At 45.2% G+C, this 17,797-nt stretch overlaps 1 protein-coding gene across 2 annotated transcripts; it reads right to left on the bottom strand.

Annotated features, from left to right (window-relative positions):
- Positions 1-1,098: 1,098 nt before the first annotated feature.
- Positions 1,099-11,117, bottom strand: ZBTB2 (zinc finger and BTB domain containing 2). 2 transcript variants are annotated; one of them, XM_017822067.1, is made up of 3 exons: positions 11,095-11,117; positions 7,197-7,380; positions 1,099-5,371 (listed from the first exon to the last, which is right to left on the bottom strand). In XM_017822067.1, exons 2-3 carry the CDS (start codon positions 7,367-7,369, stop codon positions 4,009-4,011), a joined length of 1,536 nt encoding a protein of 511 aa, XP_017677556.1. In that variant the 5' UTR covers positions 7,370-7,380; positions 11,095-11,117; the 3' UTR covers positions 1,099-4,008. The 2 variants fall into 2 exon arrangements, with proteins under 2 accessions (XP_017677556.1, XP_017677555.1); XM_017822066.1 differs by lacking the exon at positions 11,095-11,117 and adding an exon at positions 9,745-9,887.
- Between the last annotated feature and the right edge of the window lie 6,680 nt (positions 11,118-17,797).

Below are 17,797 nucleotides of genomic sequence, written 5' to 3'. Positions count from 1 at the left end.
AAGAATGAATCAATTTGACCTTCAACTGCTTGGGCTGAAGACATCTAAAGAACTATATTACTCTCCAAAAACATAAAGTACCCAAACAAGGTAATCCTGTTGTTAAGCAGATTGGGAAAAAAAACTGCAAGGGATTGTGATGCCACCGGGCACCATAGCACCTGCTCCTGTCTAACCAGGTTTCCTTTAATTAATGTAAAAAATTTTGCAATGTCAAAGAAGTTATTTAAAGCTAACAGAAAGAAATCTATTTTTTTTCCTCTTGCAACTGACCATGTTTTGTGACTGAGGCTGTTATTTTATGGGATTTGGAGCTCAAGAGCCAGCCAGCAGATTTTCTAAACATCAAGACAGCAACTGAAGGCCCAGCAGTGTAAACGGGAGCACAATTCTAAGTATTCAATGTTTGTAACACTAGCATCTTCTAATAAATTCTCCCCCTGCAGAAGCAGAATGATTATCAGACCAGGGATCAAGAAGATACTTGACACAAAAATATTGATTGCAACAGACTGCAAACTTTACTTTCAGAAGTGATAATCCCCTGTTCTTTCTACGGAGCAGATAGATTTGTAAGTGTTTGGTACTTCTGAAGTCGAGGCAGAGGTGTTTTGTCAAGTGACATGCCTAGGAAATTAACTTTGAAGGTACTCCTTTGGAAAAAAATGGGGCTGAAGTTCAAGGCCACAGCCTTGAATGATGGCAGATTTTCACCAGACTTCCTAGCAGTTGCTTCCAAGCTGTCTGGTTTGATTGGTAGAAAATTCACAACTTCAGCAGGTGACCAAGACTGAATAAGTAACGAGCAAGTCAGTCACAAATTTCTGAGTCAAACGCTGAAAGATAAAGCCTCTAAGAAGTTATCTCTAACTGTAACAATAATTCAGAGCATTTTAACAAAGGAGCTTGAACAAAACTGTAATTGCGCTGTAATTATGCAGACTCTTGATGCAAATGTTAATAACCAGAATATACTGTTCCTGATTTGTTGTAGAGGAACAAAACTGCTCGAGCAGTTGAAAGGTAATGACTTAAACATCACTATAGAGCATCAGATAATAAAGGGTACTTAAAATAAACCATTATCATAGCTGAACACATATTAAAACAGTCTCTTTATTGTGATTATTTTTTCTTTTTACCCGACAGTGTTATTTCTTGAGAATAAATATTAACAGGTGAAAGTACCTCTGCTGGGCCTGCAAATTCACGTTCCTTGCAGCAGTACTGTCATAACCAACTATTTCGCTGGCTTCTTGTTCCTGCCCTACCCTGCTCCTTCTTTCTGGGCAGTACATCAGCTGCAAGGCCACCCTGCCCACCAGATGAGGGACCTGCCCAAGCGGGAGTCACCACTTCCAACCTTCTACATCCTGGATGTTGCCAACAGCCACACTGGCTTCAGTAACCCTCTTCCCTGTTCATCTCTGCCCTTGCACAATCCATTAGTTGCTCAAAACCTTCAGCAGAGCTAAAATAGGGAAGATACTTGACAGAAAAATAGCATTTTTAAAGACTAGTTGTTTTTCACTTGAGCCCATTCAACATGCAATGATCTCCAAACAGTGGACAAGGAGCGATGAGAGCAGGAATAAGGTAAAGGGCTGATGAATGTCTCACAAAAGATGGTGTAGCCACATGTACCCACGATAGAACCAGCCACCTGGGGAGCTGAGCTAAACTTTTGTACTCTGCCATGGAGCAGAGCTAGAGGTCTGGGGAAAATAAAAAAAAAAAGGAGAAAAAAGAAAAAGAGCATCTGATTAAGCAGTAACTAGCAGCTAAGGTGGCAGCACCTTGAGCAGCTGCAGCCATTTTGGAAATGAACTTGTCACTAGCCCCTAAACCACGGACACCTCAAAAGCTGACCTTACCCTGAATTAGGAAAGATTTATTGTTCTGTTTTTCTACTCTGAGAGCATTTCAGACTAAGTAAGATGAAATAAAAAATGTTTCTGAAGAACGTATATTGGTAGATGAAGATCCTAAAAAAGTTTTAAAATGGGCAACTCTAAAATAACTCTATAAGATGTTATTTTTTTACTTCAAAACACTTCCATACTTTAAAGCAAAATCAATTGATTTTAAATCTGTTATTCTAATACAAGGGAGATAATAAAATCAATACCACTTTCTTTAGGATAGTTGTCACGTTATAATAAACTGGAAAAAATCTAGTATGTAGTGACTTTTTGCGCTAAATCCACCGTTTTAAGTTTTAGCAAGCTATTTGTTCATCTGTAGGATGATAAACAGAATACATCACTTGGCTTTTAAACCAATTCAGCAAGAGCTCATCCAGGAAGACTGAAAACCAACAACCTTTCACCTTCAACTCAATAAATCATATCCCGTTTAATTCAGTTTTTATTCAATGAAATAATGTATAAAAACTTACAAATCTGAGAACTTAACTATACACAAAAAGATGATATTCAGTTTAAACATATACACAGAGAAGAGCTGTGGTTTGTGACTTGCCCTCTCCCACCCCTCCCCCCAAAACACACACTGTCTCCATTTATGACGGGGCACTTTTTCTGTCCACTTACACCTTCTGTTGGCCCAGTAATTGCTCGGTGGGCTTCACTGCTGCCGTCAGTGTAGGTTTTTAGGCTACCAGCAAAAAATCTGGGCATCTATTTGAAATAATAAAAAATCAACAACTTGATTTTTAACACAAAGATGCAGTGCGACCATCAGCAGTAACCAAAACTACAGAAGTCATCCTCTCACTTTTTGCGGACTTTGTCTTGGCTTTCAAAATAACAGGGCTCTCACAATTTGCCAGCCAGCACTACAGATTCACTTTAAAACAACCATGATCACCTGTTGCTAGAACACTGTTTTTTCTCCCTCTTAACTCATGCCATTAGACCAAATGAAATCATGGACACTCCTTGCCAGAGTAAGGGAATAAAGCTTTTCTCTCTCCTTTCATCCAGAACGACTCAAACCTATAGCTAACAACACATGCATGTGCTGCACTAATGGTGGTGCAGTGCTCACCAGTATGTCACCTCTCTAGTTTCCTTGGTAGCTTGGGTGACAACACTTACTTATTAGCTTCTCTTCAACAGGTCAATAAAAATGCACACAGCCCAGGACGTTTTAAATTTGATTAAAACTAACCTGTGCAATGACTAGTTTTACCAAATGACTAAAAGACATTCCAGGCTGAATCTGAGAGTAGGTGGCCAGTTACTTAAAAAGGATGTATGCATTTATTTACCTGTACCAAATATACACACAAACACTTTATATATATATATCTGTATATATCTTTACATATACACAGTATTTATATATATAAAGATTGCCATCACATTACTATTACAGCTACTTAAGTCAAAATTTGGCTAAGCAGCTGCTTTGCTTGACGCCAAAATAGATACCCAAAGGCATACTTGAGGGAAAATATATGGCTAAAAGAAACCCAACTCCTTCAGCTCTTTTTAACTCAATGAACAGAGACTTTTGCTCTCCTTGAGAAAAGTTCTGAGGGCTTTAGGGTATAACCTTAATCAACTTGCATGTGGACTTCTAAAAAGCACGGTGTTTATTTTGCCAGATCTCAAAATGCCTTCTACCAGGGAAACTAAAATACATATATCCTTCACTTACCAAACTGATAACTCTGTTTCTCGTTACACTCATCACTGTATCTAAATACACTTTTAAGCAATCTAAATTTAATTTAAAATCTATGAAATTTGGATTAACTAATACTATCAACATAGTTAGCTGGATTATTTTTCACATGTTCCTTTGTATTAAAATCAATTTCGCTGTGGTTTGATGCAAGAGCTTTTTGTTTGTTTTGGTGGGAGAGGCAAAGTCCAATTTCCTAATGCGCCAGTACAGTTCTGGTTGCTGAAGACAAAGGGTGGGAAGGATGTTGGTGGAAAAGATGGAAGGGCTAAGTGAGGTAAGAGGTAAGGGAAGGAAAAAATTGATTTAATAAAAAATGAGTAAAGAAACTTTAAAAAATTGATATAGGTTTCACATTCAGTCTAACAACACTGCTTCTTGCTCCTTTTTGATGGAGGCTAACACTGCGTTATCAGTCTCTGTGGCTTCTGTGTCCCCACCACCTAGCAGAATGGAGCGATCTTCTTCTAGTGTAAAGACAGAGTTTTGATTTTGGCACGAATGCTTGACTACTTCATTGGGAGTTGAAAACGTTTTGTCACACAAGTTACATTTGTAGGGCTTGTTGGTCTGTACTAACATGTTGTCCATTTGACTGCCTTCCTCAAAGGTACAGAGTTCCAGAGTCTGTTTATCCACCATCGTGTACGTGTCCATGCTCTGGTTTAGGCACACGTGTCTGGCAGCCTGGTTAGCTCTACAAAAGCTTTTGTCACAAGTGCTGCACTTGAAGGGCTTGCCTGTGTGTATGTACATGTGCTCCCTCCAGTGGCTTTTCTGAATAAATTTGCGACCACAGATGGAACACTCGTATTTCCGTCTCTTTACCTCCCTCTCTTGATCTGCCTGCTCCAAGTTGTCAATGTCTGCGATATCAGAGGGGGGAGGTGTCTCTGACTGCTGCTGCCCATCAATTATTGGGGAGTCTGAGATCTGCTGCAACTCGCTGTCACTAATCATCCCTGCTTCAGGCACTTCCATTGCATCTTTATCAGCTGTGTTGTTACAGAGAGACAAAGAAATATTACTTTCTCCCTGCTGGCTAGATGTGAAGGGAACTCCCGTGTGGATTTGCAGGTGCTCACGCAAACTGCTTCGTAAATTGAACCGGCGACCACAGAGGTGACAGGCATAGTATTTTGGGAAGCTTCCGTTCCTTTTCATAATGCTTGGCTTGACATGTGCTATTGTGAGTGAGGCAGGCTGTTCATCTGAAGAAGATGCTTCCATGTTGGCCTCTTCTCCTGCAGGTGAATTATTACCAGCAGCAGATACCAATTCTGGAGATAAAGAAGATGGCAATGGGTCAGAAGTGGACATATTTGTCCGGGTCACTTGTGGCAGAGTTGTGGCTAACTGCGAGAGCTGTGAGCTTTCAGAAACCTGCTCTTGGTTCATCCGCGATGTCTGTGGCCTTGGTTCTCGCCCGAGTTTGTCAGTCGCTGATGTAACCTTAGTGGGATGTCTTATCTGGTGATCTGCAATCTGAATGCCATATAATGAAGACGCTAATGGAAAAACTTGATCCGGGTGAGAAAAAGTTCCCTGACTTGCAAGGCTGGCCTCTTGAATTAGTGGATATGCATGCAGAAACTTTATTCCCTGTTCTAGTCGAACTGGGTCAATGAGTTGTGGTGCCATCTTCCCAGTGTACATCAAATGCAAGAGATAACTGAAGATATCTGGCTGTATGTCAGTTGCTTTCAAACGGACACATTCACTGAAAGATGAAACAAATATATATTAGAGAAATGCTTTAATGTAAAAGAGCTAATCTTATTGGCCACTTGGAAGATGACTTTTTGCCTCAGTGAAAAGACAAAGCTGTCCCATTGTGATCTGCACCCTTCTAAATTGCTGTTATGTTATAGATGTGTTGTCACATATTAATATATTCTATAAATTGCAAAGACATTTTTCCCCTTTTCTTGGTTGGAGTCAAACACATATGTAGCTAGATGAAAACCTGGTAACACTGGACTATAAATTCACAGTTCATTAAACTTTTCTCAGTACTCAGTACTTTTCTCCCTGAAAACATCTAAAAATTATCTGGCACTTGCCCGTTTGCCCTCTGTGTCCTACTAGGGTATATAGCTACAGTTCTGCAAGTGTGTGGTATCACCTTGTTTCAACTGCATTACAATCCAGAAACCATGCAGGACAGGGTGTGAATCCCCTGGGGGTCTGATGCAACAGGTATAGCCTGAGCATATGTAACCTGTGGAGTCCAGGCTCCTTAACCAGCAGAACAGTAGCTTCTTTCCTTGAATAGGAAGGAAGGAACAGGAGCACTAGTGGTATGCATGGCCAGCCTACAGCGCTCAGTAAAGGGAAATGCTTTGGCTGCGATGCCTCTTCAGCCTAACAGAACTGAAACCAACATCATCCTCCAGCCGAGAGTGTGCCCAGTGCATCGACCTTTATGATGCTCTGGGACTGAAACACCCACCATGCCTCTGGTGGAAGGTGTGTATCTCTATGCAGAAAGTGAGGCATGGCTCACAGAAGAAAGAAAATAGGGAACACCTTGAGGTTAGGTCAGTTGGCTAACAGGAGAGGAACTGGGATTCTAATTATTTTTCAGAAGTATTTGTAGCTCTTGTATTAAAAACAAGCATTAAATAAAACACAGAAATCCAGAAATGGACATGACTGCGTGCTGTGGTCTGAATGCTCTAACCACAGTGCGCTACCAAGCCGAGGAGGAAATTATAGCCAATTCTTCCATTTCTTGAGATGCACCCTTCTCGAGCTTTCTCTGTGACTGCTTTTGAATTCAGATGTATTACTCAAAAGTAAACTTTGCAGTGTTGTCTTCCAAAAATAACTGTATGCTCTTGATAGAGCATCAAGACTGATACATCTACCTGCAGTACTGTTTCAGAAGTGCAAATGCACTTCTGTCCTAGAAGTTTTGAGATAGTTCAAATATTTGGAAAAAAAAAAGAAAAATCTTTAAAACAGTCTTACACTTCGGTTATCTTTTCAATGCCCTCAATGTAAGGCTCTGGTACAAAACTCTCCCCTCAAAACAACACCAAAACACAGAAAGGAAAGTAACACAAACCCCATTATTTTCCACCACTATGTAGTATCTTATTATATAACTGATTTTGCTAAACTGAAAAAAAAATAAAGTACATACACCTCTTTTTTAAGTTTATTTCTCAAAATCTCCTAGTAAATACTTATTGGGTTGTATAAACTGTTATGAAAATGTCAAGAACAATGTCAAGACAGAGCAGAAGGGAGAAGGAAAGTGCAGAAGTGAAACAGGATCCTTGAAGTATTCAATTCTAGAAATCCTATGATTTTTTAAGGATAGAGAACTTGTGTCAAATTATAAAGTTAGTGTTAATGAATCACAGTTCAACTTTAATTTGTTTTAAAGTGAGGTTCTAGTTTGCAGATAAGACTGGATTCCATACTCCTTATGACATAGCAAGAAGCAAAAAGAATGTCTTCAGGTTTCAAAACATTGATAGACTTCCTTAGCTCAGCTAACTGAACAACATTTAAACAGTGTACCTTTTTACAGTTACCTGGTTTGATGAACAAACAACATCTTGAAGTAGTTGGAGAAAGAAGCGAGGACTGATTTGTGTGCCTTGAAGTAGACATCACCAATGGCAACAGTGCAGTCACACAGGAAACCAAACTCTCTCTGAGCATTTAGTTGCTGCAGCAGAATAAGTCCATGGTTGGCCAAATCCATTTTTTTACACTCTGAAAAGAAAACGACTTTCATGTAAAACTTAGCAGTAGACGCACAGATGCAACAGTAGCTGTCTCTTAACAGATATTTTCCTCTAATATCTGTATGCCTTGCTTTAGTAACACCTCTTAATCCCAAGTTACTGTATAAAAGATATTTTACATGTAGGCAATGATCACTGTTTCAGGATGGGCAACGCAATTCACAAAGGTGCAAGTGATTTGCCAGGGTTAAAGAGCAAAGAAGAGCCAAGATGAAAAGTTCTGAAAAGGCATGGGGTTGGGCTTGGATACAGAAATAGAAATAGCTAAGGGAGAGGAAGATATATTAATAAACAGTAAAAACACTATATTCAGTGGAAAAAAGAAAGCATTTTGGTTGCCACTTGTCTGCTCAAGTAGGAAAAATAAATTTCCTTACTGATGTCAGTCACCCTCATCTCAATGGGTGGGAGAGACAAGAGCACAACCCAATACAAGACAAGTTAGACACTTTTAACTGATGGTTATGCCCTCTCCTGGGAAATATCAGATAAATACCTGAATCTTGCCAGAGTCAAACAATTCATTCTTGGTATCAGCAAGCTCTCTGCACTATCAATACAGAAGGGCCTTTTTACCCAACAAGTCTTTATTTATTTATTGAGACCAGCTACAACAGCATTTTCTAAGCAGCCTCATGCCCGCCAAGCAAATCAAGAAACTCAGGGGGTGAGAGGTGCAGTTCCACCCATCACTGACCATCAGTACAAGGTGGAATAACTAACAGTGAAATGTGGCACTGACCTGAACCCTCCTAAACCAGGGTTTCCACAGCCCTCACCCTCCCTGGCACCTCCTTGTACCAGCTGCTGGAGGTTGCCCAAAAAGAACTACCTAAGAGCTATAAACTTTTTCTCAAGGATTCAAATTCAGCCTTGGAAGCAGAAATCAATAACTTTGGGGAAAAAAATAGCCAGGAAAACACATTAGGACAGTTGTGTATGGTTGGAGAGATGAATATAGGGCTAGTAAGATCAACGAGTGGATACAAACTTAACCAAAATAAATAGAGCTTTGAGCAGAAAAAGTGAAAGTATGAAGTCATGTAGATCTGTACTTAAACACGTAAAACAGCTAAAGAAGCCAACAAAATTCCTGGCCATGTTATGCCCAGAAAAATGAAGAAGCAGAACAGAACAGAAAACAAAGAGGAGGTGAAATCAGATTTATAAAAAGTCTTGAGCATTTTCCCCTCCAAACTTAACAGGAAGCTATTGAAATTTTAAGTAAAAGCAGCTTGTTTCTTTTATATGGTAAGAGCATGGCTTCTTGGGAAAGAGAACAAAAGTGTATTCCACATGTATGCTTGGTCATTGAAGAAACAGGTATTTCTACTTGCTGGACAGTGAAGAATGCCCTCATATTTAAACCAATAACCAGGCTGATCAAATGCATTCCTATGCATCCACATGAGATCAGAACTCATTCGAGTCAGGGCATAAGCAGAAAAAGAAATACAATATACAATACACAATACAGTTGACTATGTTCTTACAGCTAAGAGAAAAAAAAAAGAGTGCAGCTCTCTTAAGGTCCATATTCTTTTCCTTAAACTTTTCGGATAATTACATTTTCGTTGTACAAATGGAAGATTGTCTCCCTCTCTCCACAAGAGGGAATATTTGCTGTCAGCAATAACAAAAATCATGTTTGGTGTTACTTAATCCTGCAAGATGCCCCACACATGTAGACTTTGTGATGTTAGAGAAATCACACTAGATTTTTTTTTTGTTAGCTTTAATTTAGATTATTTATGTGTACTGTATTTCTAATTCATCAGTGCTAAGTCTGGTTTGTACTTGGACAGCAAAATTTGTCAGGCAGAGCAAACCATTGACATGAGGGCTTCCAAGCCAGAAAGGCATTCTTTCTAGTTATTATCATTCTAAGTTTGTTTAGCTTGTAGTTTCACCCTTACCCAAACAGCAGTCACTGTGGCTGCTTGAAGCCAATGCCCTTCATCACAGGTCTGAATTAATCTTTTCATGAAATGACACACGTGCACAACATTGCATTTTGAGTGTATCTGATACGGCACTTAATGATATTTAAGTGCCGTAACTGAAAGCACTAGAAGAATCACACTCTAAGAAAATCGTAAGGCAGACGACAGGAGCAAGGAAAGCGTTTTGTACATTATAGGTATGTGTGAACTCAGGAGTTCTACCCTTAGCTAAACGAAAGTTTTATCCTCAGCTAAATAAAGGTGATTAACACCGGCAAGGCCGTATTAGTGCTGACCGGTCCAACAACAGCGCAAAACATTTCTTGTACCCTGGAACCTGGACAGTCCTTCCCTGGCCCGGCTCCGTTCTGCCAATGTTTTGGAATTTCCTAATCCGTTCAGCGTGGAAAGCCACGCCGGGGTGAACCCTTTCGGGAAGTGTGTGTTCATCTTGGAGACCCCGCGGGGAAAAGGGGTGGGCACGAGGCCAGGATGAGGCCGGGAAAGCGCCGGTACCGCACCGCGGGAGAAGAGGCTGGAGCGGCGACGAAGGAGCAGCGCAGGGCGAGGGAGTGCCCGGGGCGGGGGCGGCCGGGCGAGCCGGCAGAGAACAGCTCGGGCACGGCCCGGTGCAGGCGGGCATCGATCCTCGGGAGCACCGAGCCCGCGGCGCTGCTCCCGCTCCGTCGGCAGAGGGCACTGCCCGGCCCGGGCCGCTAACAGCGGCGCAGCACCGCCGGGAGCGGCCGCCTCCACCCTCACCGCGGGCGGCGGGCAGGGACTCGCGATGGGCCCCGGGCCGGCCCCGCCCGCCGCCACGGGACGGGACCGGACGGGACCGGGCTGCGCGCGCGCCAGGGGGGCGTGAGGCAGGGAAGGGGCTCACGCCGCGGGGGCGCTCCCGCCGCCGGGGGGCGTGTCCCGGCGCGCGCTCTCTCCATTCCCGGGAGCTGCGCGCGGCCCCCGCGGCAGCAGCGCACGGCGCCCTCCCATTGGCCGACGCGGCAGAGGGCCAGGCGGGCGCGCGCCGCTCTCACTGGCTGCGCCCCGCCCCCTGCCCCGCCCCTCCTCCTCTTCCCCCCGCCCGCCCCCCCCCGCGCACGCCACGCGCGCACGGACGGGACGGAGACGGCGCGCGAGACGCAGCGCGAGCGGAGCCGCCAGGGCGCGCGAGACGGGAAGAGCTGCCGCTGCCGCCGCCGCCGCCAGGCCCAGCCCATCCCATCCCAACCCGCCGAGCGGGGGGGACAGGCGGGGCAGCCCCGCCCCGCCTGCGCCGGATCCCGCCGCCGCCGCCGGAGGGGGCGGGAGGGAGCGCGGGCCTCAACCGGCCGAGCCGAGCCCCGCGCCGGGCGGCACCAGCCCCGCCGCCCCCTCCCTCCTTCCCCGCGACCCACCGACCGCCACCCCCCAAGCCCGGCCCTCCCCTCGGCGCGCGCCCATCCCCCTCCCCGCGCCGTGTCCCGGATGGAGCCGCCCGGCCCGGCCCGGCCCGGCCCGGCGGGGGTTCGCCAGGCCGGCCCCACCTCCAGCCCCGCGCCCCCTCGGCCCGCGCAGACCCGGGGGGGCCCGGGGTGGCCCTCGCACACAATGCGGAGGTAGGGCCGCGCAGGCCCTGCCGCGCCCCCGCCGTCGCCTCAGCCCGGGCCGCGGCCGGCGCGGCGGAGCCGGGCGCACGTGCGGGCGGCGGGGCCGGGCGGCCCCGCGCGGCGGGCGCGGCGTGGCCGGTGCTCGCTCACCTGGGGGGCGCCGGGGCCGCCGGGTGGCGCCGCGCGGGGGCCGCCGCCGTCTCCGCGCCCGGCAGCAGCAACAACGGAGTCAGCGCGGCGGCGGCGGCGGCGGCGGCTTTTCCTGTCCGGTTACGTTCGGGTCACATGACCGGGAGCGGAGCACAGAGGCTGCGGCGAGGAGCCCCCGCCGTGGGGGAGGGGAGGCGGCGAGTGCTGTGGCGGCAGCGGCAGCAGCAGCGGGAGACACCCAGCCCCCGCCCCTCCCTCCGCGCCCGCCCCACCGCCGGCACCGGGCACGGGACCGGCCCTCCCGCCCTCCGGGCACCCCCGGACGAACGCCGCCGCCGCCCCCATCCCAGCGGGGCGCACTGCCCCTTTAAAACTCCCGGGCGGCGGGGGCCGGTGTGCCCTCCGCCGCCAGCGCTGCGGGGATAACGGGGACTGTGGCGCCGTGCGGGGCCGGGATTGGGATGGGATGGGATGAGATGGGGCGGTGCTGCGCCCGCCGCCGTCTTTCTGGCGTCCGCCCGGCCTCGCCGCGGCGGCAGAGGCTTCTCGGTGCCGCCTCCGGGGGCCACCGGGCGGCTCCCGTCGGGCGGTGCTTGGCGACAGGCGTGGGATGGATGGATGGAAGCCGCCGGGTTCTGACCCCGCGCTCGCTCCCGGGGAGGAGTGGCGGGCGCAGGTGCGTCCCTGCGCTTCCCGCGGAGCCGCCGGGGATGTGGGAGACGGGGGACCGGCTGCCGGCGGCGGGACGCGGCGTCCCGGGCTCTCGGGCACGGGCTCAGTGCCGGTGCCCTCCTCCGCGTCACCCTGGCTGCGCTCCAGGTGTCATTTATAGCAAGGTCTCGGTTCGGTGCGCTGGGAAGGGGCGGCGTGGGGCTGATCCCTGTGAAACTGCCCTGGGCACGGCGTGGCTGAGCTGTCAGACGGGAGGTTACAAGTTCAGTTGTCAAAAAGAGTGATTCAGAGTACAAAAGTGGAAAGGTTGGGTTCGCTTCTGATCTGTTCAACAGGACGCAGGTTATTTGAACTGGCTATTCTTAGCATGACTTTTTAAGGGGACAGTATAGTTGTCTTCAAAAAAAACCCCACATCTGCAACTTCCCACGGTGGCAGATTTGGTTGCGGTGGAGTACGGACAGAAGGTGGCTGTAGCCAGGCATCTTTTTATCCAGATCTAAGCTGTGCTGTAGAATAATCTGTGGATGCTTATAAAACTGCACAAAGGAATGCACCAACAGACACTGCGATACGTGGAAAAAATTGTCGGTCTTGCAGAAGTTACTTAAGTCAAGAGCTGTTAGTGTGGAGCAGGGATACCATCTTCTACAAGAGGCTGGGAAGTCCTTGGGTGTGATTCCTCCAAGCAGAGAATCAGTCTGGGCTGTAAGGTGACATCTGCTAAGCGGAGCAGTGGCACAGACAGAAACGTTTTCAGAGAGAAACTGTTGTTGAAAACCTCGTGGGAAGATACCGGCCAGCAGTAGTTAAAGGGCGTTCCTTTGCACCCCCTGCCCTGGAGGCCTGCTCCTGTTGTCCTTAAGTGTGCTTTTTGTTGTTCATGAGGAACAACATATGCGGCAATGCCAACAGTTTGAATTAGGTCCAGATAATGGTAATAATTATTATTACCTTTTTTAAGGTACTTATTTAAGCAAGTGTTTATTGTTAAAGGATTAGACCAGTTTTATGTGAGTCTAAGCCATCTCCCACTGAAATTAATGGATGTCTTCATAGGCACAGTTTGAGACTGTTTGGATCATATAGCTCATGAATATTAATTTATTTACCCAAGTTAAGCTGCACATGAAATCTAACTAGTGAAGTCTTAAAAAAACCTAACAAACCAACCCCAAAGCCCAACAACTTTAATTTTAGTGGAGCTGAAAGCTTACAGTCTGTTTGCTGCTGTTGCAGTACTTTGAATAGAGCAGCTGAACAGAACTGCATCTTTAGGACCCACGTTGAGTATTGAGATATGCTGAACTACAAGGGTCATGTTTTTAACAACTCTGAGTTCTGCTATGTGAGCATGTGGCAGAAGTTTATAGAGTGTATTTAGCCAGTCTACTTGGCAATTTTTTTCCCCTGAATGGTTTCCCTTACATTTCAGTTCTGCAAACTAAATACAAAGTAAAGAGAGTAGGTGGGCATTTGAACTTAAGTTGCTTAGTGGTGGATCATTTGTCTCATTCTCATGAAAGATGGTGAAAGTGATAAAATTTTTAATTAAATTGAGTGGGCTGTTTAGGAAAACCAGTGTGTTTCTGGCAGATATAAGGCAGGCTTTGTGGTCTCTTTTTTCTCTTTTATGTTGCACTTTAGTACTTGTGTATTGGCATTCGTGTGGGATTCTCCTCTGTGATGTCTCTGAAATTGGAGAAAAACTTAGCTATGGTTTATTAGTAATAGCTCATAATCCAGCTTTAAAGCACTTCTATTTGGACCCCAGTAGTTTAATCCAGCAATAATGCAGTTTCTAATTTAGAAGGACTCTCTTGAATTCAAGGCCCACTGGAATCTGTAGAAAGATTGCTGTGTTGAGTGTAATGCTGCTGAACTTCACACCTTCAGTACTGACTTACATCTGAGACCTGTGTCGCAGGGAGTAATAAGTTGTTCATCTGGTGCATTTTGGACACCCAATTTACAACGTGAACCTAAAATTCTACTTCGAACTCATCTGAGTTTTGGGGGTTTGAGTTTCTGCAGGTACTTGATTAGGACTTCTTTCCCAGTTTATGACTTTTCAAAAGGACCGTTCAGACTAATTCAACTGTTCAGACTGATTCAGATAGTGGTACTCATCTGGGTGCATTCTTAGTTAGGTGTGTTTCTGTTGATGACAGGATCAGTCCCTAGGTTTTTGGTTTTGCTTCGGTCTTCACGTACTTGGATTAAAGGCAGAATTTTACCTGCTAAGATCATATTTTGCATTGTAAATGAACATACTGCTGATGATTTAAGTGTTAATAGGATGACCAAAGTGTCTGCTAATCTGAGTAAAAAGTCACTTGAGCAGCACAAGGAACTTGATCCAGTCTCGAGTTCCGTGTGTCTTTTTATTTGAGTTCACTTGAAATCTGGAGTTGAATAACGGATGTTTTTATTGTTATAGTCAAAACCTTAACAGCTTTAGTGATGTTAATCAGGCTCAAAGTGCCAAGATTTTTAGTGAGATTTCAAATTTCTCAGCATTTTTGAAAAATAAGAGAGCGGAGTCCCTCTTCTGAAGAGCTCTTTGCTCACCGCTCCCTGTGGCACTGCTCCCCACTCCCACAGGACTTTCTGCTGAAGCTGTGGGGATCTGGGAGTTGCATATCCTAGGCAATGGGTGGGAACCCTTCCCTGAAGATGTGGGACACTGCTCTCACGTGGGTACAAATATAGTAAAACATGAGTTTATGTCAGTGCTGTAAATCTGTTTTATTAGCACAGCTGCCATTTCTAACACTTCCACTTTTGATTCATACTAGCAAGAAGGCTTGATGGGAAGTGTGACAGCTGCAGTAGCTCCTTGCTAGAATACTATCCCTCTGATAGTCTCCAACCTTTTAATCCAGGACTCTGTCCTCCCTCTCTTAGAATTTTTCACACATTTGGTCCAAATTTCACCTGTCTTCCACACAGCACTGTAAAAATGTAAAAGTGATCCCTGGGAAAACCCCAGAGGTAAGGATCCAGCAGAAGTTGTGGAACAGCTCTGCTTTTTCTTGGCTTCCTCGCCCTGAGGAGGCTGTTGGGGCGTGTTGGTGAGAGGTGAGTTGTCAGCCCCCAAGGAGATCTGACCTTTCACAGTTTTTTTTGGTGGTCCTAGAAGTGGAGATCTATGGTGTGTGAGCCACCTTTTGTGTAGGCTCTCTGAGGTGCAAAGATGAAGAAATGGATCTTTGCTGTTCTGAAGGCTAAGCTGTTTTTCTGGTCTTGGTATGTTAATTAGGAATTGTTCCTACACCTAGTGAACACAACTAGTTGAGTAGCTGCAATTTAGACCAGGGGAAATAATAACAGGCCAGTCCTTTTGTTAGTACAATGTATATTGTTTAAGGAAATGGTTTAACTGGGTGTACTTTTTCTTGTTAGGAGTCTCATCTCAATCAGGAATTGTTAGTGTAGACCAACTGACACAGCTTCTGCAGTGTAGATTAGCCCTCTCCTCTCTGGCTTTGACTTAGTCCCAGATTAGCCTGTTACATGGGCTTTGCCCACTTTTCACTGGTAAAGTTCAAACATGACTATGTCCTCTTGGCTGGAGTGACATTTTTAGTGGAGCTTGACTATAAAGTTACAGCAATATGTGAAAATGCATGTGTTGTTTTCCTTAGAAAAAACCTGATTCCAACTGCAATGGTGATGAGTGAATTTTTAAAGGCCATGCGGGTGAGGTATTCCAGAGAGGAAGCAGCTCTCAGTGACAGAGCTTTAAGTGAGTGTGTGTATGTTCTAGCTTATCCTGCCTGCAGAGCTAATGTGAACAGCGCAGCTGAGAGCAGGGACTGACTGTAGCCACTAGTGCTGTCACCCCCAAAAAATGGGGCTGGAATCCAGGAGTCACAACTCTCAGCCAAATAGCTGCTCTTGTGACAACTTCCTAGCAGATCTGCCAAAGAAAATAATCTGTAAGTAGTCCTTTACCTTATCTAGTAGAAAAAGCACAGATAGAAGCAGTCTGCATAGTTTGGTTCCTTAAAAAGAATGGTCTAACAAGGTTCCATATGAGCAGAATTTTGCCATTCAGTCTTAATTTTGTTAAAAAGGTTAAAATTTTAGAGTTTTGGATAAACCAGGATTCTGCTCTGGTTTTCCTTGTATATTCTGTATTTATTGTATCTTTCTTTTTTTTTCCCCCCAGGTGACCCTTACTGGTTGGAGTAAACCCATTTTGGTGAAGACTCAAACAGCAGGAACTGTGTAGTGATGGTTGTTTTCAATTACACTATGAAGGCATGTGGTAGATGAGGCAGGTGAAAGATGAGTGTGTTCTCACAGCTAAATCAGTTTTGTGTTGCTGCTGGAACTGAAGACTCATCCTGCCTCTGCCATAAAACTTCCTCCTGGTCAGGCCATGCATACACACGTGCACAAGCTCCCCACGGGATCTCCAGCGTGAAGCAGAGATTGTAGGCGGGGAGTTTCCCAGGTGCTGCATGGTTGCAGAGGGCTCTGCTCTCTGTGTAATCGTGCTGTGAAAGCTCGTTAGGTTCTTGGTGCACTCAACTTCCCAGCTTGCTTCTCTACATGTAATAGAGTAAAGATATTTTCTCAAACAGATTACGGAGTTTGTTGCTAAAACAAAAGCCTGTCATGCCATGTAGTGTGTACACCGTGAAAAAATGGATACAAAGTTTTAACATACATTAAAGCTTAACTGAACTTTTTTTAAAAAGCTGTGAGGAGCCACTCAACACAGTAAGTGGGGTTGGGGGCTTGGCAGGAAGCAGAGAGTGTGACTTTAGTGGCTGTGATTTTATGTGCCAAGATAAACTGATCTACAGTTTCAAAAGTAACTGCACTTCTCTTGTTTTGAGGTGGTGGTTGCTCTTACAGTCCCAAAACAGAATACTTCAGATCATCAAGCCTAGACACTATGCTTTTAAAGAACATCCAGGAGTTCTCAAATATTTCTGTTAAACCACTTTTCCTGATAAATGCAGCTGGTCTGCAAATTCACATTTTAGCTAAATTTACAATTTAGCAATACTGAAACTGTGAGATGAAATGGGAACTGATGCTGAATGTAAGTATTAGACGCAAATGGGGTGGGGGGAATCCTGAAAAATGTTTGCTAGAAAAGTTAGAATTAAAATGTAACCCAATTCTTGTTACTGGAATTAAGTGGTGCTTGATAAGTTTTTCTGCTGCATAAAAGATGTAATGTCCCATTACTTAACAACCCTGTGTAAGTCAGGCTATTGATGCAGAGCTGTTTGCACTGTACTACAAGACTGTCACCCAGCTGTTCTGCTGACTGATTGATTCACTTCCCTGAGCGGGGCTTCATGCTTCAGACCTTCTCAGCAGTTCAGAGAAGTCAAGAGTTGAGCTATTCTAAAACCAAGACCTCGAGGTAGGATCTGTTCTGGTTCCAAGGAGAAAAACCTTCACTTAAGAGCAGTTGCTGCTTCTTGAGTAGCTCCTGTGACACTGTAACATAATTTATGGCAAAAGGATGGGTTTGTAGTCAGACGTTTTTCCTGTCTCTGCCTGACTTTACTCTTTTCTCCAGTGGGTGTGTTTGACATATTCAACAAGAGTCCAGTATCACACTCAGAAATACTGCTCTCAGGTGAAGACAGAACAGTAAGCTATTGCAAATGGATTTTGGACTTTTAGCCAGAATTTAGTCATTGCAGCTTGTCCATGATGCTGCAGATGCTTGTAACAAAATTTTTAGGTTATGTTCCTGAAACAATACACTCGACTAAAGTGACTTTGAAAAAGGTGATAAAACAGCAGTTGTGTCATAATTCCTGAAAACACATTTAGAAAGAGAAGTTGCTGGGGAAAAAAAATCCCTTCATCCTCTCATGAGGAAGTGGTAATATTCTGTAGACTAGGAATAAATTAAAAATAAAAAAAGAAACTTTTACCTTAGAGGATAATTAAGACATCTTACCCTATGCTAACTCCTTGCAACTTGTATTGATAAAAATCAAATAGCATGATAAGGTGAACAGAGAAATTGTGTGAATCTTACTTTAGTTTATCA

The sequence above is a fragment of the Lepidothrix coronata genome, unplaced genomic scaffold, assembly GCF_001604755.1.
Source record: "Lepidothrix coronata isolate B3197 unplaced genomic scaffold, Lepidothrix_coronata-1.0 Scaffold94, whole genome shotgun sequence".
Classification (NCBI taxonomy): Eukaryota; Metazoa; Chordata; class Aves; order Passeriformes; family Pipridae; genus Lepidothrix; species Lepidothrix coronata.
The sequence above is the reverse complement of the archived record's forward strand: the minus strand, read 5'-3'. Positions and strand labels throughout refer to the sequence as shown.

Excerpts from the sequence above, each read along its gene's own strand:
- ZBTB2 (XM_017822066.1), bottom strand. The coding sequence starts at position 9,805 with ATGAACACACACTTCCCGAAAGGGTTCACCCCGGCGTGGCTTTCCACG. Across the intron at positions 7,381-9,744 it reads TTCCACGCTGAACGGATTAG|AGTGTAAAAAAATGGATTTG; the intron begins GAAATTCCAAAA and ends TTTTCTTTTCAG. Across the intron at positions 5,372-7,196 it reads TTGTTTGTTCATCAAACCAG|TGAATGTGTCCGTTTGAAAG; the intron begins GTAACTGTAAAA and ends TTCATCTTTCAG.